Consider the following 26,395-nt stretch of genomic DNA (forward strand, 5'->3'; position numbering starts at 1 on the left):
ACCGGTGTGCTAATGGACCCTCTGCCTTCTGAAGGCACTAGTAGTAACAAACAATAATAAAAAGTGAGCCTTACTTTATTTAGTGAAGGTTTCGCTTATATAGGGACACCTGTGACCTCCAAGGGCTGCAGCAGGGCACTCTGCTTGGGGCAGGTCATATGTGGCAGTGCCACAGCCTCTGTTTCCAGAGCAAAGATTTTTGCATTTCAGACTAACTTAATTCTGACATGGAATTAGTGAAAGGTTATACAGTCCACCTTGACTTACCCCTAATATGCTTTAGAAAATGGGGTCAGGTATAAGTTTCTGAAAAGTTGGTGTTTCAAAATGGAATAATGCATATTTATGCAAAGTTTCATAGCAAATGAAGCGTCCTCAGCCTTGAATGTGAAAGGGCAGTGTGAGAGGAGGCAGAATGAGTGGACTCTACCTCTGCTGCCATCATACGCTCATATACTATTTTTTGATATTAAGTAACTGAAAGGCATTTCACATGACTTGATTTCACTGTTTATGGTGGTAGAAGCAGGCACAGCAAAATGAATTCTCCATGGGAGGCTGTAGGAAGCATGGACATACATAAAGTAGAATGATTTAGAATAAGGATTAATCACTGGCAGCAGTCACAATACAGGCTTCGTGCAGCAGGTGGGAAGCACCACCTAACCCGTATGGTGGTAAAGCAAAGCACCCACCGCTGGTGCGGAGTGAGGGCTCAGTGTCTAACATTCTAGGCCAGTTGCTGAGATGGTTCCTGTAGGAGATGTCTTCCAGACAAGCTAGCTCCACCGGAGGTAACAAACTGCAACTCTGCTTGTGACTGAAGTTAAAAGCTGTATTTCACTTAACTGTTACTACACTGTGACAGCATTTATGCCAGTGCTAGGCTCCTTAATTAAAAATTCTCAAGCTTAATCTGTTTTGCTTTTGTGAAAAGTTGCAGTAATGGAGTAACTTCAAAGGCAGCTGTTTATATTGGCATTTGAGAAAAAATCATGGCACTTTTATTACGACTTTTTATAAGACTAAAGTTTGACAACATGTTTTAAAGAAAAGATGATCATTGAAGAATGTGTTGACAGTACAACATTAGACTTAACATGGGTTTATGTTAACGCTTGAAAATTTGTATCTGAACATTAAGCAAAGCATTACAAATTGTCTATTCTTAAAGGATAAATATTTATTTATAACCTAGGGTGTATATCTTAAAATAATGTAAAATCACTTTATACAGGCAATTCTCTATTCTGGAATAAAGCAGTTGTTACATTGTTCTGTTTGGGAAAAAAAAAAAAATCTTTTTCTTAAGTGACATATGCAGGCTTATATTCTAGAACTTACCCTTGCAGTTTCCAAATAATAAATGCCAAAGATTCAGATCTGTGAGCTGTTAGTTACACTGACTTACTAGAGTATCCAAACTGTCTCCAGTATTTTCACAATTCCTACTACAAAAAAGGCATACTGTGAAATCAAGCCAAAGTGCTCAAACATTAGCCCAAAGCAATTACCTCATTACAAGTTTTAAAAAAAAAGAGCAGAAATCTATTCCAGTATGCTTCTATTGTACAGTAATTACATTTTAAATAATTTTTTAGAACAAGTTTAGATAGTAATTGTCTGTCATTACTGAAAATGGTGTTTATAAGGAGGAAGGACATATGTATGTTATTCATCGAATAATTGGTGCTGATCTGTCATTTGTTACTGTTGGTCTGAGTTTCACAGTTGCAAAAGGATTTTCTCCACTGAAAAGAAATGCATAAAGTTACTAGAAGGCTTGCTGCAACACACAACCAAATTTAAGCCATGCAGTTTCTTCATCCAAGTTGTTAGAAGACTAAGTTATGGTTTTAGACTGTAGGATTCTGTGCAACTCTTGGTGTAACTCAATTTTTCAAACAAGCTTCATATGAAAACTCACTTTGCAGTGATTCAAAATTTGGAAAATCAATGCCCAGCTACATCTGGACATTTTTTAAACAGCTCCCACGTTTCAAAGATTTTTGTTTTTAACCCTCAAAGACATAGTTTAAGTCCTGCTTCCTGTCAAACTACTGGAAAAACAATCATTTTTCTGAGAAGGGCCTATGCCTTGTATTGTGCTTGATGCCACTCTTGAGAGAAGTGCAACCAATTTTAGCTGTGTTTTACCAATGCCTAGGAAAGGTTGCACAGTAATTTGGGAAGAACATCCTTACTTCCCCTCACAATCAATACAATAATACAAGCCCATATAAAAAATAACGTAACTACATTAGTATAAAAGCTTTTTTAAAAAAAATTACCTTAGAAAAGGTGGTTTTATAATGCCATTCATATCAGGTTTCTGTAAAAGAAAAAACATTTACACAGATTTACAAAAACATGCTACAGGTGATTTTGCTATCCTGCTAAGGAAAACGGCATACCATTCAAGCAGGCTAAAATATTTAGCCATTTAGGATAATTATTGTGTAGTTCAGTTAAGCTGTGGAGGGTAGAATTCTCTCAGAACATAAAATTGCAAAGTTAAAAAAAAATGGTGTTAGCATTAACTGGTGGTGGCTTTTTGGCGGTGTCCACCGCCCCCTCAACTCCCCCAGGTTTAAGATCAGTGATCACCTGAGGTCTGGCTGGGCATTTCACACCTTAACATAGCAAATGAAGTGTCACCGCCACAGCCATCAACCAAAAGAAAGAGGACAGAGCTACTTGCAGCACAAATACACCATACTGTTTCTATAGCATAATTTGTAAACCGCTAGTTGTCACAGCGTAATGCCAAAACTAGGCTTGGATCAGATCCTACCGAGTGAACACAGCCAGTGTATCTTCATGTAACTGTAAAGTCCTGCCGGTAAAGGCAGCAGCCAGCACAACGACACTGAAATACCAGAAGCCTGAAGTGAGGGCACATTTCTGATACAGAGGGTGCTGTGGATTTGGATTTGTTTGGTTGGTTTTTGGTTTTTTATACAAGCCTACTGTGTTTAGCTATTGTTGATTTACAAAGTACAAGTTCAGGTATCTCCCGTGACTTTTGTGAGTAGTGGCGGTGAGTAAAGAAAGCAGGCAAACAGCTGATGGCACATACATATATGATTGGTGTTTGTATGGCAGTGATACAAAAGGAGTAGTTTGCATAGCTGTTGCTGATGTTTCATTGTAACGAAGCTGTCATGTGTAGGTGTACAATCTGAACAAAGACTTGGTTTCGTAGCTACAGTTTGCACAGGACTTCTGTGACGAAACGTTACTTCGTTCTTGTGAAGTTAGAGTAACCCAAAAGATGGCAGTGTCGCTCTGCTACACTGCTACTACGGGATGCACTGTTTCACGGGGGTAACCCTTCCCAAGCCTTTTGTGCTACATGGAAGTTTAGGCAAATAGTTAATTTCTGCTTTTTTTCCCCCCTCTAACTTTTCGTAGTAATACCGGATGACATATTTTAAACGGCAAACTAATTGTTGCTTCTAATAGATGTCAGATAAAGTTCAAAGTGAAAATTTGAATATATTCCTGCATGTAGAAGCAAGAATATGCAAGTCAGCCTTTGTATAGCAGCTTGACTTGTACTAATCATTCACTCTATACGGCTGTTTTGTTTTTAATACTTAAAATTTCACTGCTGAACAAAGGGGCCTGTAAGCCTTTCCTATTCAGGTACACCATCTACTGTACCAGTTGTTCCTAGCTACCGTGTTCGTGATACTGTGATGCAGGTGAAGAAATCTGCTTATTTAGGACCTCATTCAGCTGGGTTCTTAAGGCTGTGCTTGACTTGTGATTCCAATGAAATTACTGGGGTACATCAGTTGTAAATATACTTAGACCTTAGAATTAGGCCTAATGAACCCTTAAAATTAATTAGAATGAACAAATGCCTGGATTACATGCATCTTACTGAACCCCAACCCTCAAAGCGCCATCAACTACTAAATCTTTTTTAGTTGATAAGTTCTGCATAGTACTGTCCTACATAACACAGCATGAACAACTTAACTTGCAAGAACCATTCCTCATTTTTCCTTCTTGAAATCCTGAGCTATTTTTTCTGTGTATTCTGAAACAAAAATAATATGCCCCAATGAATCATTTCCTGCTTCTGCATAAACCGTACTGTAAGCATACTGTTTTTAGGTGTATGTAAATTCTGTATGAGTCTACAAACCAGCCTGGTATGATCTTGAGCTCATTTCCAAAGCCTTGTGGTGGTGTGGGGATTGGTGACTTGCACAGAAGCGGGAAAGACAAGGAAGCTCTGCAACTTTCCAAAAGAACAAAAGTAAACGGTGACTTTGGAGCGAAACACTGGGGTGCAAGTGCAGCGACTCTCCTCTACAGCTCTCTCCCTTATTTTGTATGGTAACAGGTAAGAATAATCACGGGGTCACAGTAAAAAGGTAGCTGCTATGAATTATTAGGTACCTCAACAAGAGGAGTCATGATTTTATATTCCAGAATTCCTAATTTATTTTTTTCATCTTCCTTTTCCCAGTGGAAATTTAGAATCTTAAAAGACATTTGTTTTCCACTCCTAAGAGGCTTCCATTCTGCCCTCCAAAGAGAGTATGTACTGTTCTAACTAGAATTCTGGCCTTGGCTGTCAACTCCCTAGACTAGATCTGCCATTCCTCTTGGTTTTCAGTTCAACAAGGACATCTGTCCACAAGCCTTAAGTTTATTCCTAACCGCCCTGAACTAATGCCACAGGACAAACAAAACAACCCTTAAGGTGACTGCTCTTGAGAACCGGCTGTGGACAGTTACCACACTAGAGACAGCAGCATAGTGCAGTGATTCTGACAGAATGAATGGATGCAATAATTTCTAAACTATACTCAGTCACCTTTTACTTGTCCCAGGGCAAAGAACTCACTGTACTGCTTGCTTGGCAACTTCCACAGGCTGATACATCTTTTAACTATTGCAAACATTATTACATTTGAAGGACATGTCGGTCCCATAGGACTCAACAGCTAACCGTACAGTAAGTGAACCAGTGTTAAGTCTGACATTACATCATTGTTAAGACTCATTGCTTCTTTATCCAAAAATGAAAATCACAAATGTGTCAAAATATAGATGCTCGTTTTCATAATAATTTTAGAAGTTCCCAGACATGCAGTTTGAAAAAGTGACTGAACGCTAAAATTTAGATGTTATTTCTTGATACTGATTTCATGCATTGGAAAAGCTTTATTCCTCATAGAGAAACATTGTGCTAGAAACACATCACTGCACACATTACACACAACAAGGTTCATCACCAATAAATAAAACCACTTACTTGAATAGAGCATATTTGAATTCACATTGAAGTATATATATGCTAATATTAGACTCTTCTGACAAAAAAAAAAAAGAGATCTAATCTTTTAATAGGAGTATTCAGAGGGGGATAAAAATATCCCAAACCATTACTAGTCAGTCTAGTCTAAACGGGGTGAGATCTGTGACTGAGAGGAGAGCTTCACCAGGTCGCAGGACTTGTGAAAGCAACTTTCATCCTTTTTGTTACGAAAGACTTTGCTCCGCTTCTAGTTTTTCATGCATTTTAAGGAATGCAGATTTTTCTGTAATGGGAAGCAGTAGCCCTTTTCCCCCTCCCCGCCAGGGAAAAGATGCTTTGTTTCAATTTCTGCATCTGCAAGAGACATTTTGGCAACAGTTAGAGGAGGCGTCTCTTGTGTTGTATCTGTAGCTGCTCTTCTGAAATAGCTGTAGAGTGGCTTTACAATGCCAAGTACAGCTGCAGGGAACATTTCTGAAAGGACTGTATAGCTGAACCTCCAGCAATTTCCCCCTTTTTTTATGTTTGTAAAATTGGGGTGAACTATTCTAAGAACTGGATACAACTCTATATTACAGAAGTGGTTTCTTTGAAGACACAGTATTCACTTAAGAAAGAAAATTAGTAAGAAGTTTCACTTCCTTTCCTCCCGTTTGTTAGAATTCTTTGTCCATGCTTCTGAAATGCAGGTAAAAGTTTAAAATTTAGATGTTACTGACTATTTCTGTTATTTGTGTCATGCTTGTGTCTTTCCAATGGTAGGGTATTTTTCCTAGAGTTCTGGAGTGATGTATTGGAAGGTAGTTGTATTTTTGTTATTAAGTGAATATTTCTATTTTTACTTATTTTAAATACAGTTCATTCTCTTTGCTTGTCAGTATAACAAAGACCTGTTAACCCTCTCCAATGCCTAAGACCTCAAAGTAAAAAATGTTGTAGATACACCTGACATCCTCGTAGTAGACTGAAATGAAACAGCAGAGGAGGCTTCTTTAAAGACAACCCTTGTTTCGTGATGCCTTTCTATTTTACAGGAGTACCATTATAAATATTCGGTCATTCTTTGACCTGAAATGGACTCTTTCAACATTAGTCAGTGTGCAACAAACTTTCGCCTCCTGTTTTTTAAGTTTCTTCAGTTAATTTTACTTCCATAAAGTACAAATTTGCAAAAGCCACCTCAGTTTCTACTGTATGATTCCACAGATTACTTAGAAAGCAGAAACATCTGTCAGAAGGACAACCCAGAATTTGTTTAGATATTATATTGATATACAAAATAATTTAGTTGTACCAATAAATAATAAAATGTACATTTTTTAGCTACTGGCAGCTTACTACAAGAATCCTGACTTCTGAGAAGTTTGCTATGGTACCTACTAATGGAACTTTGCATCTTACCCTAGCACAGTCTCTCAAATTTAGCATTTATATATATATAAAAAACAACATTATTTTTATTTATATATATAAAAATATATAAAAATATTTACATAATATATATTGATATATATTTAATACATATATAGAAACTTCCTTGCCATCAAAATGTAATCTCTTCAAGAGGCTTTTTGAAGAAGGTCTCAAAAACTTTTATCGCTATTAGATACACATCAACAAAATACTTAAACAAGCAGCAAGATGACTAGTAATTGCTAAATTTGATTAGATTAGTCTTCATTTTGAATCAGTTTGCTGACTTAATAGCAGAAATGCTAGGTTTGTATGTCATTGTCTATTAATAAAACTGTATTTTCGCTCAGCTGTGTTTTTGCTGAATATAGCCATCAGTTAGTACACATACCTCTCAGCAACATCCACAAAACCAACACGAACTTGCACAGGGTTGTGTAAAGCATTCCTGAATACAGAGTTTAAGGTGCTTTAAGCCCCCTGTCCCCCTATAGCTCTAAATCACTTAAGATGATTAGTACTACTTTCTGTAAGACTTTCTTTTCGTGTTTGACAGATGCCGTTCTGGGGCAGTTTGCTATGCAGAGTAAGTCTCCTAGTACTCTTAGTTATAGCCCTGAACAATTCTCCCTTCCTATTACTACAGATGGATTGAAATGCCAAGAAAACATGATACTCCTGAGGACAGCTACATCAAAGTCAAGCACAAGCGGGTAAGGTAGAATGTTCCAGGGCCTCATTTAAGAGCTCAGCTAAGTAGGTCAAGAAAAGTAAGCAGGGCAGAACATTGGGATTCATGGTATTGATTACTTACCGGACCTGCATTTTCTGGTCTGTCGGTTGTTGTTTTAACAGTAGTACCTTTGGAAGACTCCACTCTTTTATCTGTTTGCAAAGACCCCAGATAATCTGGTGGTGGGAGGACAACATCACCTTTTTCCACAAGATTTACAGAACTAATACTTCGGATTGGTGCAGGGCTGCAAGACAGAACCCAACAAATAACATTTTCAGTTCCTATAATACATCCCTCTCACTTAACCTTTAGCAATAACCAGGAAAACACAAAAGAGCATAAGCTGAAAGTTAATAAAGGCATACAATCCCATTGAAGTCAGTGGGACTGTCAACTAAAATTGGGCTGAAACCAGTTCTTGGGTCTTTGTGTAACCATTAAAACATTTTAATGTAATCAAGGCATCACACTGTAGGCTGTTAGGAAGTATTTACTGTATATGTTACTAAACAACAAAGAACACAAGCAGATTTTTTTTTTTTTTTTAAATAAATGTTAAGAAAAGATTTGGGCATTTCTGCAAATCACCCAAAATGTTACCTTGGCACTGGGACAAACGCTTTTTCTTCTGCTGGTTCTTCTAGTGGTCTAGTATACGACGATGGAAACCATCCTTTTCTGTAACGGGAAAGTTTTTCAATTTTATATTATATAAAATTGGAAAGATCTTTCAAAAAACAGCGAACCACACAGTGGACTCAAACTGAGATTTAACTTTTAAAGACCTGATTTCTGATGATACCAAATGAGTGCACAAAACATCCCTAAAATAAGTGCAGTGAGTTACCTTACAGAAGGACTCCATGTCCCCAGTCAGCGACAGCCAGCAGAAAAGGTGGAAAACCATTTACTAGTATCTGCTAACAAAATCTTGTGAGACACGCTTTCCCTTCGTGTTCAAATTGGGTAATATATTGATTATCTTACACTTTAGTTGCGTCATGTTCCCCATAAAGCCAGCCGTCCTTTTCTTCAGCTACAAGGAGCGTGATGATATCCCCCTGCGCAAAGCTAAGCAACGTCTTGTTACTGCCAGCAGTATGTGGGAAGATTGTCTTTACTTTTTGCCTTTTCATTATATTTAGCCCCGTGGCAACGGAAGTTGAACGTGATAAACTGGCATCATCTGAATTCTCTGTCAAAAAAGGAAACCCAAAGTAAACCAAAGCAAAACTAGCCACAGACTAACAAATTAAATACAATTAGTGGTCTGACAGGAAAAATAAAATAGAGGAATACTCAAGTGCAAACCAAGTTCTGAGACTTTGTACTGCTTTGGTTTCCACTTAGACACCTCAATTGTCTGCCAATGTTTCTTATCACCATGAAGTTCTTAATAGCATGTGCATTTATATACGCATTCACCCACCCCTATCACAAAGTTGAACCAGAGGTAAAAAGTTATGTAAGTTTTAACTTGCTACTTCTTTCCCCTTCTGGCATGAAACGTGCCACACGTTCACAGCCGTAAAAGACCTTTGAAAATTTTCCATTTAAAAAAACAGAGAAGTCCAAGATTTCCTTTTCAAATGTGCCTAGCACTCAACTTCAACTGAATCAATGGCAGTTGCAGATACTTGGCACTTCACAGACACCAGATGTTTACCAGAAGACAACGTAAAGGAGATCTCAAAACTGTACGGTATTTGACCAGTACAATACATTGTAAATGTGTTTTTAAGGAAGAAATGCTGGAATTGCTATTATCACACTGTAGGAGTCCTGCATTTCTTACGTTGTGATCTAAGTTTAGTTCTTTCCCTTCCTTTTGTATAGCAGAGAAAGTAAAAAAAAATAATAAATCCATATATTAGAAAAACTTAGAAAAAAATCTTATATTTCAGGAAAGAAATACAAGACTGTGCTTGTTTTGTCCCATGTGCATTCTTCCCTAATGGCTAAATGCCCTTAAAGGAAATGAAAGCAAGACTGTAATAGTAGTTTATGTTTATTTATGTGCACTGAAATAATCACTCCAAGTGTATCTTGTTCAAAATTATAGAATGTATTCTCCTGATAAGACTGGAAGTCATAACAGCACTTAACCTGGGTTAATCAGGGACACGCAGAAAGTGATTAAAACAGAATCTACCTATCTTGGCCTGCATTTTACTGCAAACAGTTCTTCTCTTCTTATAATGCATACTTCTCCTGCTAGGTAACTTACATAAATATTATGTAAAGACCATTTTCTGCTCCTCTGTGTGCCCTGGAATTCACATCAGAGTAGTCACAAAGTCTTAAGATAATTTTGAACAGTACAGTATGTCATTTACCCTTACATAGTTTGCAACAAAGTGACACTCACCTGCTGAATTACTTAGTTTTTCAGACGATGTCTTTGGAACCGTTGCAGGATTGTTAAACATATCAACTAGTGGACTAGTGTACGCCCTACCTGTAGGAGCAGGGGGCACCTTTGATGCATTTTCATGATGAGGATAAAAATTATTTCCAATCTAGAGTCACAGAAACAACAGTATCACAATACTGAGGAGCCAGTGACAATTAACTTGCAACACTGAATTCTAGAAAGCAATGCTTAAATATTCCCAAACAATACATATTTAGACCCATCAGAAAGTTTTCATGGTCCTATGAAATTGCTGGTAAAATAGTTTTTAAGAGGCCTATGTCCCTTGATAAAAGTGTCCCTTGATTTGTTGGTGGAAATGCTATGATAGCCTTTTTTACCACAAATAGCACAGTTACACCTAGATAATCTCCAGATTATTTTTTTTCAGACATTTACTAATATAATTTAGAAATTCAACAACTAATGGTGACACAACATACAAATAGGCAGAATTTATAATTTAAGCTGTACTCTAATAAGCTAATAATCACAGATGGAAGAAAGAAAATAGAAAATAATATTTTAAGTTTATATTGAACTAAGTATGTAATTACTGTTACTTACAGATAAGAACATAAGAAATTGAATGGTTAGAACAAAAGTAGTCCTGAGGCTGGGCTCTGCAGAAAAAGTCCTTGGCACTCAGCTGAAAACTGAGCCTTGTGTGGATATGTGTTTCTGCCTCCTATACTGTGTATTCTTCTAGTAGCTGAGCTTCAGCTTAAGGATTCTGCTTTCATACCCAAGCCCAGTATATTCCAACTGAAGTACGTTACAGAACTGATCCCAAATGCTTATGTACAAAAGAAGCCAGTGAAACCACCCTACTCACATCTGAGAGAGAACCTCCAGCCGCTAAAGAACAACATACCGTGGTATTTCTCTCTATCATTGGTGAAGGCTGTGGAGTTCCTGACACTGGAGTGGAACCAGGTGTCCTTATTTCATCTATCATCATTCTGACTTTTTCGGGTACTTTGGTGGCATCACTACAGATTTCCTGCCATCCAGGCAGCTTGGATTTCAGGAAGTCCGCACACTGCATCCAAGTTCAAAAAGTACTTGTCAAAGATAGGTTTTTTCATAACATTGCATGGACTTACTTGTTAATTTGCATTACACCGAAATGGTAACACCAGCAAAATGAAAGTCTTTCTGAAGATTTTTGTAAGTAATACCTCTCTGAAACAAATAACATATGGTAGGAAGAAACTGTCCTTTTTCAGTGTCAGATACTAGAAATACCTGATCAGTCCAGATGTTTTTCTCTTAATATGATTCTAAAAAAGTCACAGTAACCGTTTATTGTTGCTACAATACATTTAAGAGAATACTGCATTGTAAACATTTTCTATGAACTGATCACAACACTTGCCTGGCACTACAGTGTTCCTTAGCTGTTTATGGCAGTCTGATCTATGTACTGCAGGAGATACTTAAGATCTCCAATATGATTAGATTTCAGGAGTTTTATTTCTGTTTACATTCATGCCACTGACCTGAACGTGATAGAAGTGCATGTGCTGGGTAAAGCTGCAGTGCTTGTCAACCAGGAAACAGAATCTTCTTTTTTCTTCAAGAAGAGCTTCTCTGCAGCCTTCTGCAATAAATCGCTGAATATCACTCTGCCGAGAGGTCACAGTTTCTAAATACTAAGGGAAAAAAAGAAGAAAATTACATACAGTATCTGTATTTTATTTCATACTATATCCAATTACCGAAGCAAACTCCAAGAGCCTTAGAAAAGGCTTTGGAAAAGGCAGGCTGGCGTAGGGTGGCTCTGCTTCCAAGTCTTTCTCTTTTCCTGCACACACCTACCTTCCCTAATCTCATCAGGTAAATGTATATTCTTATTACAGGCAATCAATAATCTGTTCAGGGGGTGGGGGAAGCAAAACAAGAAACAGTCTTTGAGCCTCTAAATAAACTGCTGCAGTAAATAAGAATACGGCATCACAGCAGCAACTGTGCTGAGCAATTTTAAGACCACAGGTGTTCCAATTAGACTAATTACCTTCATCTGTTCCATAGCAGTTACAGTTACTCTCACAAAGCTATCATGAAATTCTACTTCATTTCAGAGGGGAAAAAGAATTATTACAAAGACTAAAATATATTTATCTGAGGTTATGAGGACTGATGGCTAAACTGTGATTAAATGCTAACTAATCCTTGAATTCTCAGTCCAACACCTTAAAAAAAAGAAATGTTATGAACATAGGTTAAAAGGTAGTAAGAAATAGGAGCTAGTACTATTTGTTTGCTATACTATGTTACAAACAAAGCTTTCTCTGGAAAGAAAATAAAAATAGAAAAATATGGACGAAAGAAATACATAAGCTAGAACAAAGTATTGTGCAAATGAAAAGATCAATGGCAAGGATTTTCTGAGACACACATGACAACCAGAATGTGACTTACTAATCTAAAACAGTTTGTCTTCATTGCCTTGCCATTTCTTACTTTGCCTCAAGATGACATTGCTGTTCTAGGATCAGTAGGAAAGGTAATAATAAGTGGTAAAAGAAGTTGGCATTTATCTACTTTGGGAAATTCCTTTATAGCAAATTATTACTGAATTTGCATAGCATAGCTGACTCCCTGTGCAAACCTCTGCATAATGGTGTAGTTACAGGGGGACTTAAAAAAAATAAATCAAGTAGTGGTCCAGAAACTGAAGCAGAAGTGTCTGTACATTTACAGCAGAACAGTCCAGAGCTGAATTTAAACTGGAATACCTACTCGAGGAGTGCCTTTAATATAAACCAACTCTGATGAACCAAAAAAGCATGTTCTCTGAAACTGCAGTTTAACTGCAGCCAAACAACTTAACAGAGGAGTTATGTGTATTAACTAATAACATTGCATATACAAAAATTGTGGTAAGCTTCAGAAGTCAAGTTCTAAAACAGACTCAGATGTGGCCTGTAATAGCTTAACATTTTCTGTTGACCACTTCTCATACAAGGAAAGAAACAAGTAAGAGACAATACACTGACCTCCATTTCTTTATGTTCATATTTCATTACATTTCGTGCTCCTTGGCTTTTCCTTCTGATTTTTTTCAGCTCAGCCTGAGACTTCTCTAAAGAATCTAATTTGCTTCTGTGCTCAGTTTGGTACCTCTTTAAAGTTGCCTGCAATCAAAGCATGTAAAACATCTTACAATGCATTCAGCCATGTAACTGGGTAAGTCACTAAAAAGCGCTACCATAAATTATGAGATATCACTAATACATGCCAAATGAGTCAGGCATGAGAGCTGCCTTTCTCAACTTTAGTTTAAAAATGCTATTAAGTTTTCATTGGTTTCCTTTTAAACTCAAAATATGCATGAAATTTTTTGCCATATTTATGTACCTAAAGCTCAGTTTGAACATATTGATTAATTAACTGTTAGGGAAGATTTCCTGAAAAATTCTTTTAACTAGCAATAGATAAATAAAATATGACTTTTAGAATTTAATGTACTTACATTCATATATTTTACATCCAGGTCTGTTTTCTTCTCCAGTTCAGATATAATGTCTTTATGAAATTTTTTGAACTTTAAAAGCAAATGAATGAATGGTTATTAAAAATTGGCAAAAGTAATTTATGATTTCAAAAGGAAAATAAATTTAAAAAGGAATTGTTTAACTTACACTCTCCTCTAGACTGTCATTAAGTTTCTTGTGTGTTCTTGACATTTCTACCAGAACTTGGCCTGTTGATAAACATACAACCATATTTGTTTCTCTCGTAGAATTCTGAAGTTAGTTAACAAAAAGCAGTAATAAAAAATACTTAACCAATACATCTATTAACTAGAATATATTTAAGAGGGATAGGAAACTTCTTGCTGTTGCTCATCACAGCAGTTTAAATAAATAACTAGATCTGGCCACAGACAAACCAAGAAGCTCATAAGTGACAGAAGAATAATTAATTATGTATTATCATGCAAAAGGGACGTGGAGTGCCAGACAAAACAAATACTTCCTTCTCTCCAGAATAGCTCATACCGATTTAGTAACAGCCTCTTTTCTTGCCAAGTCAATAGCACACAAGAGCTGGAGGTAGTTGTTACTATCCAAATAGCCACTATCTGGTTTTCAGTCTGAAAGATTAAACTTCAATGTTTATTAACTAAGTGCACCTTCAGAATTAACAAAGTAACCTTTACACTTTCATTCACAGCACACCTACTAAAACAGATCCCATAGGTACGCTGATCAGTTGCCCATGCTGTTTTGTCAGTGATTACAGCCTGACTGTATGCCACTAACAGCCAAGAAGCAGCAGATTTCTCAGCATCCTCTCAAGAGATTCTAAATATGTCTGTTATGCTCTGCTGTCTTCCAGTGCAAAGTTACACAGCTTACTTGTGAGTAGTTAAAAGCTGAACTGTTTCATTTTGCTTTAGGAGGATATAGAGAAAAAAAATACCTCAATCCTTTGGGTGTGGTTCTATGTGCAAACCAATGTAAACTGTGCCTGCTGCAGTCCTGCCCTGTGTGCAGCCAGCCGCTCATCCTGCTCTGGGTACAGATGGCCACATCATCCCCACTCCCTTCTTTGCGCTGGCACTGACGAACTGCGCGTGTGCCAGTCTTGTCTGGGAGATTGCAACACAGTGCTGAGAAGAGCAGCTGCAAGTGTCCTGAAGTGCCCAGTTTGGCTTCACCCAAATTAGACCTGTAGACAGTTACCGGGTCTCAACCAGGAGCTATTACAGAAAACTGGAAGTTCTGGGGGCCACGATCAGATTCCCAAACTTTCGCATCTGAAAGTCTTGACTAGAGATGTGTTTCCCTGTCACTCCATTCCCATGGCAAGAACGGCAGGTTCAGTTCCACAGCTGGTTCACTGGCGTGCCTCCTCTGGTCATCTGTCTATTCCTCAACCATCTTTCAGTTATCCTGCCGTGAAGTATTTGCCATGCAGATGCTTGCAGTATTAAACCTGCAATAGCGCTGTCCAAATGTACGGGCAGGGCTTACAAAGCTACACACAATTGTGTAATTCTGATTACCTATCACTGCCAGAGTCACTGCAAAGGACTGCTCTGCGTGCCCCCTCCTATTTGTTATGTGATTCTCAGCTTCCTTTTTTCAAGGGAAAAAAAATAATAAAAATGCATTAAGTTCTCAACACACTACTTTGCAAATCTTGTTTTCTACCATCCATATTCTTTGAGAACCCCTCCTGAGTTAGTCAGCAAAGACCTGAGGCTTCAGTTCCTTCAGGTGCACACAAAAGCTCCCAAAAGGTGCAGATAATTAAAAAATTTGGCTAACTAAAGTGAATGACAGAACTTTTAATGAGAATCTTCTCATCTTTGCCTTTCTCAGCATCTCCCCAGACATCAAAACCTGTCTCCCCATAATGCATCTTAGTGATTTGGTAACAATCTCCTATAACACAGATATATATTCCCATAGTGCCTGGGTATGTATTATCACCTGTCTCCCTTGTTATCTGTCATTCTCAAGTTATATCACCTCAAAATTTTAGTTTGAAACAGGAACTGTATCGCCTGTCCTGTGAACCAGTATGACCCAGCAGGTCTTTAACTAAATAATGTAAAATGTGGGTCTGCATCATCATTTATGGGGAAACACAAAGCAGTTCAGAAGAAACATGTGTCTCCTGACTTCTCATGAAGCCCTTTTCATGCCCCAGTCCCCATCTCTATGTCTGTACAACAGGCTAGAGGAGACTTGGAAAAAGGAATTAAGAGTACAATGAGAACAGTCAACCCCTTGATTAGCAAGAAAAAAAGAATTTGCATTCTGGATGGTAGATGTGAGAATCAGAGGGGTGCTGTATTTTATATATATATATATATATATATATATATATATACATATAATTTTTTTCCTCCGAAGTCCTTCTGTACAGCCTAGAGAGTGCTATGCTTTTTTTTGTTGTTAGAGTTGCTAGTGGCTACAGCAATACAAATACCATGAGAAATGAGAGGTGCTATAGTAATTAGTTGCTCATATGCTATACAGAAATACAATGTAGTTACATGAACACTTGAAGTAAGGACATGAGTAAGCTGCCTTGTTATTTTAAGGCTGTAGAAACAAACACGCTTCAGTCTGTAGTGTTTCTGTTTCACCGAACTCAACTGAAAATACACAGTTTAGACTGTAACAGGCTTTTACAATTAGAAGTTTTGTAAACACTTATCTGCAGCTTAAAAAGGAAAATAGTTTTAAAAGAAATCAGGAAAAATGATCAAGAAATACAAATAAAATTATGATGTTTGTTTGGTTTTAAATTTGCACGCTAGAAAGCTATTTGGGAAGTTACAGAAACCCAGGGTGAGTGTTGAAATGGCTCTCAAAATAATTGCCCTTATAGATTTTTGTTCTTTTGAAAATTAACTTATTCTCCCTCTTTGTAAAAAGTAGGTTCTGAGCATCTGCTGCCAAAGCAGCACACTTAGCTAATACTTGGCAACGCTAAGGGGGCCAACCCTAGCGCTCCAAGTACTGACAGACATCCAACAACATCGGGTATTGACTCAGCTCTCACATCGCTCTTTCACACTCCCTTCCTCTGGCCTGCCCTGCTACCACAGTGTAAATGCTCAATAAAACAACCCATTCACCTGGTGTGTCAAGAATGGAAAACCTGACGCTTGGAGGTTGTTATTTTTGTCTCACGCAGCACTTGAACTGACTGCAGCCTTCAAGTCTTAGTTCTGAATGCTTGGTTAGAAACAGGCTTTTTCATCTTTCTTACAAAAAATACTGCCAAAACATGTCCTGAAATCAAGAGAACTTTAAAAACAACACTTCTTTCTAAGTGGTTTGTGCTGGATTTATTTTACAAGTTTATTTTAGAGTGTTCTGGAACACTTCTAAATGGTATTTTTAGATATCAGTGACTGTATCTCTAATTGCATTTTCTTATTTCTCTCAGCCAAAGACTCCCTGCATGCTACGCATCAGGCAAAAGCCATTCTATGCTGCAATCTCCTTGCTGCCACCGGTAATCCACAGGCACTGTATGTACTGGCCTACCCATTTAAGTTCCTCTTTCACGTTTTGAAGAGAACCCATATTAAGCATACTCTGACCTATTCAGATTTAAATTGTAGTTTAAATTAGAGGTCAGATTCTGCACTTTGAATAAATAGAGAAATTTTTTACACTGAACAGATACCATGTTTCTTTATTGCCAGTTTAAGATAATGGGTTAGCCACATTTTGATAGCCTTCCCAAATAAAGTTTATACAAGGGGACAAGTTTTTGTAGAAAACTGATTCAGGGAAAACAAAACAACCCCTAGCCTACATGTGACAGTGTCCAAATGGAATGGAAACTCAACAACTTGAGTAAAATGTTTTGGTTTTAATTACAATGGTGAATTATAGAATAGCTCTAATGAAGACAGTGGGTTACTCTGGATTAATAACAGCATAACCTAAGGCCAGGCTCTAATGTTCAATCATTATTTCTCCTGTAAAAAGGTACAGAAAACTACTTCAGGTGAAGACAAACATGTTTCTCACACTGAGTAAAAATATTTTGCTATATATTAATAAGAGGTCATAATACACAATGACCAAGTACACAATGACCTCATCGTCATTTATTGGCAAACCCCAAACCTATGAAACATAATGACACGGCTAGAGTGCATGGTAAGAGACCACTTAAGTCCAACTTGTGGCAAACATACTGTAAACTTGAACCAGTTTTAGGTATCATATTATCCAATAAATTTATAAACCAAACCCCTGGTCTTGATGATAAATGTAACAATTAAAATACTGGCCTTTCAAAGATACTTCTGCTTTTCACTCACCCACACCCAAACGTAAAGTCTTTGGGACTAAAAGAGTATATGTACATTAAATATTCCCACATTTTGTTTTAGAAAATAAAAATGTAGTTGCACATGTTTATAGATACTTGTTCTGTTATTTTGCTGTTACCTTATAAGTGCACTACAGGGAAGAGAAGAAACAATCTCTTTCAGGTAGGGATTTTGGGGGAACATCTCAAATAACTTCAACATTTCTCATGTATGGTTCTTGAAACCATGCTGCATAATACAGCTGTAATGACCATGAGATATGACCATGAACAGTAACACCAAGTTCTCTGGTAAATTTATTTTAGTTTCAAGTAGGTTCAATGTACAGGTAGAAAGTTCTTTTAAGCTGAAACTCCAGGAATTTGTGGAATATTTTTAGGCTTAACCAAGGCTGCTGGTCGTATCTCTATTTTCTATTGAGAAAATAAGACAGACTAAAATCCCATTAATGCTGTTGGTTTTGTTAAAAAAAAAATAATCACTGACACAAAATGTGTTACAGTTATTTCTCTATACACAGCATCCCATCCTTAAAAGACTGCCTTCACAGTAGATGAAAACCAAGAAAAGATTTCTAACAGAAATACTTGTTGTAAGGCCAGAATACAGAGCTTCTGCAGCGGTTACACTTCAGCCTCACTGTTTGTGCTGGGTGACTGTACTGGTTATTTATCTTTTTAACTTATGTTAACTGTTCTTATGAATAGAAGACTAGAAGAATTAGTTCAAGTTAGAAACAAAAACTGAACTCCATCAATAAAGTTCTGTATAGAAACAAATATTAACAGCCACCAACAAAATCACTTAAACTTTCAATACACTAACTGGCTATATTAGAATAAATAAAAGTATTAATTGCATCACCTTACTTGATACATACTTCAATTTTGTTTTATTTAGAGCAGGTCACTCTTGAAAAAATTCAAGTCTTTTAGAGAGACTTTCTTAGATGTCTGGGAATGGACAAAGCACTTCATTAGATCACTCATTTATCTCCTGTTGCCCTGTTTACATTCAGGGCAGGTCCAGTAACTTAATGTCTTAAAGATGAAACCACATAATTATTTACATTAAACAAGAGAATGAAAGGCTGAGTCAAAGCTACACATGGAGACAAGAGAGTTCAGGTGTATCATTAGATGCCATTTCTGTCAAGATGCTCACTCTCTTTCTTCCAAGTTACCCTCTGCCCAGAAGAAAGGCATTTCTGACAAGGGAAAGTTAGAAACAAAGTCCTTTGAAGCCAGTAGCCCCTAAAAGGTAGTCAAAATAAAAAGTTTCAAAGGAATACAGTATAACAAATAAGTATGATTCAACAAAACATCTGTTAAGGTTCAAATGTGTTAAATTTATCATTCTGTCATAGGAAGGACTTATTGCAGGAGGATTTAATTGTGCAACAGATGCTTTAAAGAAGGCAAAAAAAAAAATCTTAATGGAACTTAATGTGAAAGAATAAAATCATAAAGAAGGGCAAAGTAATGTAAAACTTCCTAAGCTCTAACTGTACTTTGCTTCTAATACAATTTGTCCAGAATGCTTTAAAAAAGCCCACGATCTGTAGAATTAATACTAATATGCACATAAATCAATAGGACTAGGTCAAGTCTGCCTTTCCTTACTGCATGAATGAACATGAAATAGGAGGCAAGGAGTGAGCCTCTGTAGTTCATTTCATAAAATGGCATTGACACATGGCCTTTCAATGCCATTTTATGAAGGTCACTGCAGAAGGTGAAGGGGAAGAATAACAAAATGAATAAAACCTACAACAGAGAAAAGGGGAGGAGATATCAGAGTACAATAAAGTATTTTAAGTCCACTATACATGCTAGATGTGCTCTGAAGCAGTACCTCCAAACAGATAGTTGTTTTGCTAGATCAGCAAATAAATAAAAATTGATCCAAGAATGCCATGTAGAATGTAGAGTTCCTCTTTGCTTCTATTTCTGCTTGATGTCTGCATTTAGTTTTAAAATATAGACAGTTCTCACTAAGGCTGTGAACAACAGATACGTTTCTATGATATAACAAGCAAATAGGTTAATTAATATAAACCAGATTAAACACAGGTTAAAGGAAATAAAAAAACCCCCACACCGTGCCACAATGGCTGAAATCTCTGTATTCATGTACTAGTCCAGTACAGTAAAATGCAAAAGTGGTATTGGTTATGGACCACGAGGAATGAAACTGGACAAAATGATATTACTGGACCTGTAAAGATTAAATTTAAAGTACTATACAGTTAAAAGATATATAAAGATATAAAAATGTAGTCCTGTTAACAGCATGTGGTGCCAAAGTTGTTTGCATTAGGCTCCGGCACAAAATAAATTGCAGCAATTATTCATTTAGCATACAAATAGTCTCATGCTTTCAGCTCCCCTTATGTAAGCATTTTATATGAAGTTGCTTTCAAAGCACCTTTTCTCATCTAAAGTTAGCTCACAATATTTCAAGTAATTACCTGAAACTGATATAACGCTCAGAGTTAAGAAGTTTCAGTTTCCCTATAGCTCAATTTTATCACTACTTTCTCCACAAGTTCCATGCCTTCTAAATATATTTAAAATCTTTTTAGATGTTTTACAGTCTCATTGATACAGAAGAGATAAACAGTCCTCCAAAGTTTGTATGACCCTGGAAGATGCCCAACTCTAAGTATCTTGCCCACATGTCCAGACAAAACCAGTAAGCAATAAATAGCATTGTACAAGGCACTTGCTTATTGCGTGAGCTGGGCAGCTATGGTGTTAGGTGGTGACAAACTCAAGTGCTCTACTTTCTCCTTCTCATAGGGCTCATATAGCTCCCTAGTGAAAAAATACAACCTAGCCCACTCACAGAGGTTTTATGTATGTTTGACCATAGTCAAAACTGCATCTACTTGAAATTCAAAATCAAGGGGGGGATGGGAGAGAACACCACCAAAAAGTATACGGCCTGTTTTTATCCAGTCAAGATATTTCTTTCCAGCTACATCATAGGCACCATGCTTTAAGAGGAGTCCACAGCTGTTTTAATCAGCTGACACTACTTTCTAGGTACAACATACCTCTATTGGAAGCAAAGAACCTTTTACTGCAAATACTAAGTTCTGTGCTTCCCAAAATATTTGCTTTATTTTGATATGTACATATATAGCATATATGTACAAATACCTATCTATACATTTCACTGACAGCTTGTTCCCTCTGCATCAGAGCCAAATAGCATCAGGGGAAAAAACAGATAACAAAGGTGGCTAGTAGCAGGCTGCCACTGCTGTTTTCTCTTGGTCATCCTCCTATCAAGCTTCTTGGATCCAGCCAGGAGCATCTGGCCGATGGGATTAAGTGTGGTGACAGCCCAACTGTGGCTGCCGTCTTCACAAGGACCTCCATCTTCTAGCCACAGGCTTATTAGGTTGAGGAACTGGCTGGAAAAATGCATTCAGGACCAGTTATAAGATGAAGCTGGGGTTTTACCCAAAATGAATTTGTCTCTAAAGGGAAAACCAAAAAGCCTAACCACCAATTCTCAAGCTTAGCTGTATATTATTTAGAATAAAATTTGCTAGAACACATACTTGGCAATACTCTCTTAACACCTCGATTACACATTACTCTCTGCGTGAGGAATATAATCAAAGAATCTTGCTATTCAAAAATCCTTTTCGCATTTCATAATCAGACCAACAGTGAAGGTACGGATCACAGTTCGCTTCTACTGTAGTAGCCTAGCACCTCTTATTTATGATAGTATTTTCTTGTAGTTCAGGATCAAAATTACGTAGTAATCTTTTCCTTATCTTAAAAATTTCTCGATGATAATGTGAAAGAAAATAGTTTAAGACTGCATAATGAGGAACTTTCCCAATACATAAGACAGAATTAAAGTTACTTGAATTAAAATTATGGGTTTTTTTAAAACTCTGGAATATTTAAGCATTACAGGATACAAATAACTCAGCTCTTTACACCTCAGAAAGTCTATGACTGTTTATAAAAAAAGCCATATTCAGGTTAAGCCCAAGGATCAACATGCTTTTTAAATATAATTTACTTAAGACTAAAATTAATGCCAAATTCTTTCAGCTTGACACAAGTGATTTTAAAAAGTGCTACAAAATTCATACCATGCACTACATGCTGTAAAGTGGGCAGTGAACTGTTCCTAAATTAGCTATTCCCACATAAGACTTTACTGGAGTGAATATTTAAGAAATTATCAAGACCATTACAATTTCCAGTTACTCTGAGTCTGTTCTTGATGTGATGCTCCTATTTCACAACTTTAAACAGAACAAAAGTATTTGCTTACATTATATTTTAAAGAGGAATGTGACTTTATTGCAGTTTTAGTAAAGCTCAGTCTGGTAGTCTAATTCCCCTTTCTCTCCCAAGTTGTTTTGATCTCTTAGTCAAAAGAATTCAGATTAGGATTTTTTAAACGTACTATATCACTGAACAGATGTTAATTAACATGAAATATTAATCTTGTTTCAGATGATTGGTAAGCATAGTAACTAAATTTTAATGTTCAAAAAAGGAAAGGAAAAGCATATGCCACATAAATAATGCATGAAAAATGGCAAACTTGTTTTTCCACCTGTTACTCCATTACTAGTATATATGAAGACTGCTGCAGGCATTTTTTTTTTTTTTTTACACAAACATATAAACCCACAATATATTAAGGTACGTATGCCAGAGACTGATCTTTCATAGGGCCTTGAAAGCCTTACATACAATAGCTTTTCAGGCTTGAGCTGCAGTGGTATCAGGCAAGTGAGTTGTAATCCTTGCACAAGTCAGGTGCAAAGAAAAGTTGCAATACAACCACAAGCCTGAACTTGCCCGTACGAAGCTCTGCTGTTTTTAGGCAGATTAGTTAGGAAAGATCATAAAACAGAGCTAATTTTTATTTTCCAGCAGGACTGGAACACACAAATCATGCTAAACAGCAAAACCTGAGGTTCTTTACAGGTTCCAGTACTAGAAAGGATATATATTTAAGATACTGTAAACATTGTATTAAATTTGATAAAATGCAAGAAATCACTGCAATTTTTATTACAGCACTTTGGAACTGACACCAAGTTTCACAGTATTAATAGGGTCAAAAAAAAAATAATTGCCCAAATTGTTAGTTGTGTCACCTTCCCCCCCCCCCCCCCCCCCCCCCCCCTTAGGAATGTTAAGGACATCTACAACTGATAGTGGATATTTTTTTTTTTGTTTTGTTTAGAAATAATTCATCAGGAAGAGCTGGCTGTACATACAAAATATTGTTATACTTTCAGTTAAAAAGATTTACAAGGTAGTTATATACACGATGTCATTTTCTTCATAATGTTGTCATTTACTTTCCATTTATTTCTCTTACTATGAAGACAACTAAACATATTTTCTTTTCACCAGCTTTTAGGCTTATTTCTTTGCCAACAGACATGCCTGGGGGTAGTGGTGAAGAAACACTAAGATTGCTAAGCATCAGCCGAGAGGGAGCAGCCTGCTGCACTAGCCCTAACACCTTCTGATCATACTATGCTCAGCCAGGTTCAAAGAGCTGCCAGGGAAGACGTGCCTGCTGTGCACGCACAATGCCTGCTGTCACACTTCAGGTTACTCTTTTCTAGGCAGACACTAGCCACAATCTAGAAAACACTGCACGTACACACTGGTGAAGTTCAGGGTGCCCTTGCCAGGGTTTCCACTGCAAGATGGAAGATGTCTTCGCTATGTGTGAGACTCATCTGAAATTTAGCTGTTCCAATACAGTTAGAACATCTTTAAGGATGCCCTTCAGGGTATTTTCACTATTTTCTCAGGCCTTTGAGGCACAGTGTGAAGATATCGAGGAGGCGCACACTCGCTGTGTTTTGAATATCTAATTTTTCCCACGAGGGTGCGTGGTCACATGTATCATTACGGATGTTCTGTGCTAAACTCCAGAATCACGGTACAGAAGTAGGTGTACTTACAGCAGCAGCTGCAAAGACACTTGCACTGCTGTCACAGCTCTAACACTAACCGTAACACTGTAAGGGTGCACCACAAGGAACAGTACTGCCAGTGCTACCTATGAACAGTTAACCACCCTGAGAAATTCAGGGCTATATACTGGAAGAGTGTTACACCTGTATCTTATCACTGACTACAATCAGGAGAGTCTGCATCAGTTTACAGGTTGCTGTAAGGTCAGGGCAGGGCAAGAATAAAATATCTATACTGGACAGAAAAATGCGACCAAGTATCTAGAATTTAATCTGAAAAAATAACTGGAAGTCCTACGAATATCAGTCTTCTTTTCTTCCCCTGGTGCTACTGCAATCGTTCCCAAAAAGCCTTGTGTATTTTCATATTCTGCTCCTCCCTTCAGCCATTTGAACCAGAACATTTTCACCTTATCTACAAGTCTTCCTAACAGGAGTTACAACATGACTGTACACAGAACAAACTTTTTTTTTGGGTAGTCCTGTAAGGACAAGGTGCAATATCAATTTTTAAGCATTTACATGATTTATGTTTAATAACAAACCCACCTCTTCTTCACCCCATTTCTTGGTAAGATTTGTATTTTAGCAGGGAAGGATTACAGAATTTAAACCCACCAAAAGATCTTGAGCTAACAACTTTGTTCAGCTTCACTGTATGATGCCACATGATCACTCATTGTCCAAGACATGTTTTGTGGCAACCCTCTTCACTAATTATTTATTGTTTTGTGATTTTTGTTCATTTGTTAATTATAGGTCTGGATATCAACATGGTAACAGGTTTCTCTTGCCTTTCTTTTTGGTTTATTAATGGCACAGTGCCAAATATTCACCACCACTCATTAACATAAACTTGCAGGAGCTTTTGTCAGGCCATTGGCAGGGCACATGCTTGTGTATGAATATCTGAATAGTTAAATTGATTTATAAATCAGTGAATATATACAGCTTCCGATAGCTCTACAATAGATGATCAAGCAAATTATTAGATGTGGAGTTAAGCTGTTCATATTTAAGAGTCTAAGACTGAAGTTCTTCTTCCAGCAGACTTTTGTTAAAAGTTTACATGCAGAATACTGAACATCAAAAGCCACAATACTGATTCTAGAGGGGGAAAAAATTGTCACTATGATTGTTTGGCTCATTTTGACCTTATAAAGTAGAACTATAAATAGCAGAAGGTTTCCACTAATCCAGTCACTATTTTCATCAGTAGAAACATATCTAGACAGGCTGGCACATCTCCTTCCATCTTTCTTTAGCAGATTGGTGGTACTTATAGCACAAGCCCAGAATGTTACTGTAAAATTAGAAGACACAAAAACCTCACTCCTGTATAAACACAGACTCCTTTGTATTTTCAAGGTAGCTGTCTGTGTACTTTTGACAAGAAAAGAATGAAGTGGCTTCTTCCAATGCAACTTCATTATAAATATAGTAGAAGAGTGTTTTATTAATGCTCCATAGCAAAAGCTGGCCTGATTCTAACTACTTGACTGCAGCCTTTACGCTAATTTCCCAGAAGTTTCCACCAGATGAGGTGCTAAAGGGGTTCTGTTGCTGCTGGCACACTTCCCTTTCTATCCATCACCTATTCCAAAAGCAGAACATTTCTACTATAGAAGAGAAGACACTGATGCAGTAAGTAAGATGGGACAAGATGACAGATCTCTTCTTTAGTTTAAATGAGCAGGTGAAGAGAAGGATGCTCGGTGTCATCTTTCCAAGACAAGTGAAATATGATTCCAGCTGAAAGGGTCAATTTAATGTTATTGTAAGCCAACAACACTGCCCCCCTCCCCTTTTTTTTTTTAATTGATGTGCAGCTAGCTACATTCATCCTAAATTATGGAATTTTCTCATTTTCTGCTTGGCTTTCTCAACAGTGAGAGTGCCACTTAAGTGCTATATCACAGAAGTAGAAAGAGCGCTACAGCTTTGAAAAGTACCTGCTCAAGTGGCAATTTTGCTTATTAATCAGGAAGGAAATAGACTGGTTTGAATGACAAATACTTGCAAGATAGTGTTTAAAAAAGGTGGTGTTGCCTTACATTACAGTCCAATTAGAAATTTTTCATCAAGGAGGTATGTTCTTTTTAGCAAAAACAGACTTTTCCAATTCAGTTCCAAAAATTTTTCAATACAAGTTGTCCACTTAAAGCTCAGTTTCTGATATCTAAAATATCTCATTTCTGCAAATAGAAATGGGGGGGGGGCGGGGGCGGGGAAGAGAGTGAGAGAGGAAGAAAGAAGTCCACAGGGTTTCTCTTAGTTGGAAATGTAAAATGAAGTGGTTATCATTAACAAAAATAATCAGACAGAACTCTCTATAGATTGAACTTCACACTAATCACATTTGTATTAAATTTACATTATCAAATTGTTAATCATTAACTTGCTTTTAAAAAAAGCTAGAAAAATTATCAAAGGATCTCTATGCTCCTGTAAGACATTATTGAAGAGCTCTAACTTACTAGCTTACTCACATAGATTCATAAGAAATACTAACTATTGAATAAATTGCAGGTCTATTCACTAACCATTAGCTTATTTTCTTAACTGACTAATGGTTTATCAGCCTTGACTCTCAACCTAACGTGCAGTTACCCCAATAACTATAGACATTTGGCTGAGGAGAAACGTAAGGGGTCTCAAAAAAAGGAAACATGCATCTAAAGAACCCCTGCCCCAGTTATCCGTATCACAGTATTACTGTAATTACTTTTATTACTATGTGTATTACTCTAACACTT

At 37.1% G+C, this 26,395-nt stretch overlaps 1 protein-coding gene across 1 annotated transcript in view; it reads right to left on the bottom strand.

The window, feature by feature from the left end:
* Positions 1-981: 981 nt before the first annotated feature.
* BAIAP2L1 (BAR/IMD domain containing adaptor protein 2 like 1) overlaps positions 982-26,395 on the bottom strand; it is a 43,356-nt gene continuing 17,942 nt past the window's right edge. Inside the window, exons 4-14 of the mRNA XM_055803526.1 lie at positions 13,488-13,549; positions 13,319-13,390; positions 12,843-12,980; positions 11,343-11,495; positions 10,715-10,882; positions 9,796-9,946; positions 8,415-8,622; positions 8,028-8,105; positions 7,506-7,671; positions 2,292-2,332; positions 982-1,751 (exon numbers count right to left, since the gene is read on the bottom strand). Of these exons, the coding sequence (XP_055659501.1) occupies positions 1,676-1,751; positions 2,292-2,332; positions 7,506-7,671; positions 8,028-8,105; positions 8,415-8,622; positions 9,796-9,946; positions 10,715-10,882; positions 11,343-11,495; positions 12,843-12,980; positions 13,319-13,390; positions 13,488-13,549 (1,313 nt within the window). The 3' untranslated portion in view covers positions 982-1,675. The remainder of the gene's footprint in view (positions 1,752-2,291; positions 2,333-7,505; positions 7,672-8,027; positions 8,106-8,414; positions 8,623-9,795; positions 9,947-10,714; positions 10,883-11,342; positions 11,496-12,842; positions 12,981-13,318; positions 13,391-13,487; positions 13,550-26,395) is intronic.

This window comes from Falco peregrinus, chromosome 5, assembly GCF_023634155.1.
Source record: "Falco peregrinus isolate bFalPer1 chromosome 5, bFalPer1.pri, whole genome shotgun sequence".
NCBI lineage: Eukaryota > Metazoa > Chordata > Aves > Falconiformes > Falconidae > Falco > Falco peregrinus.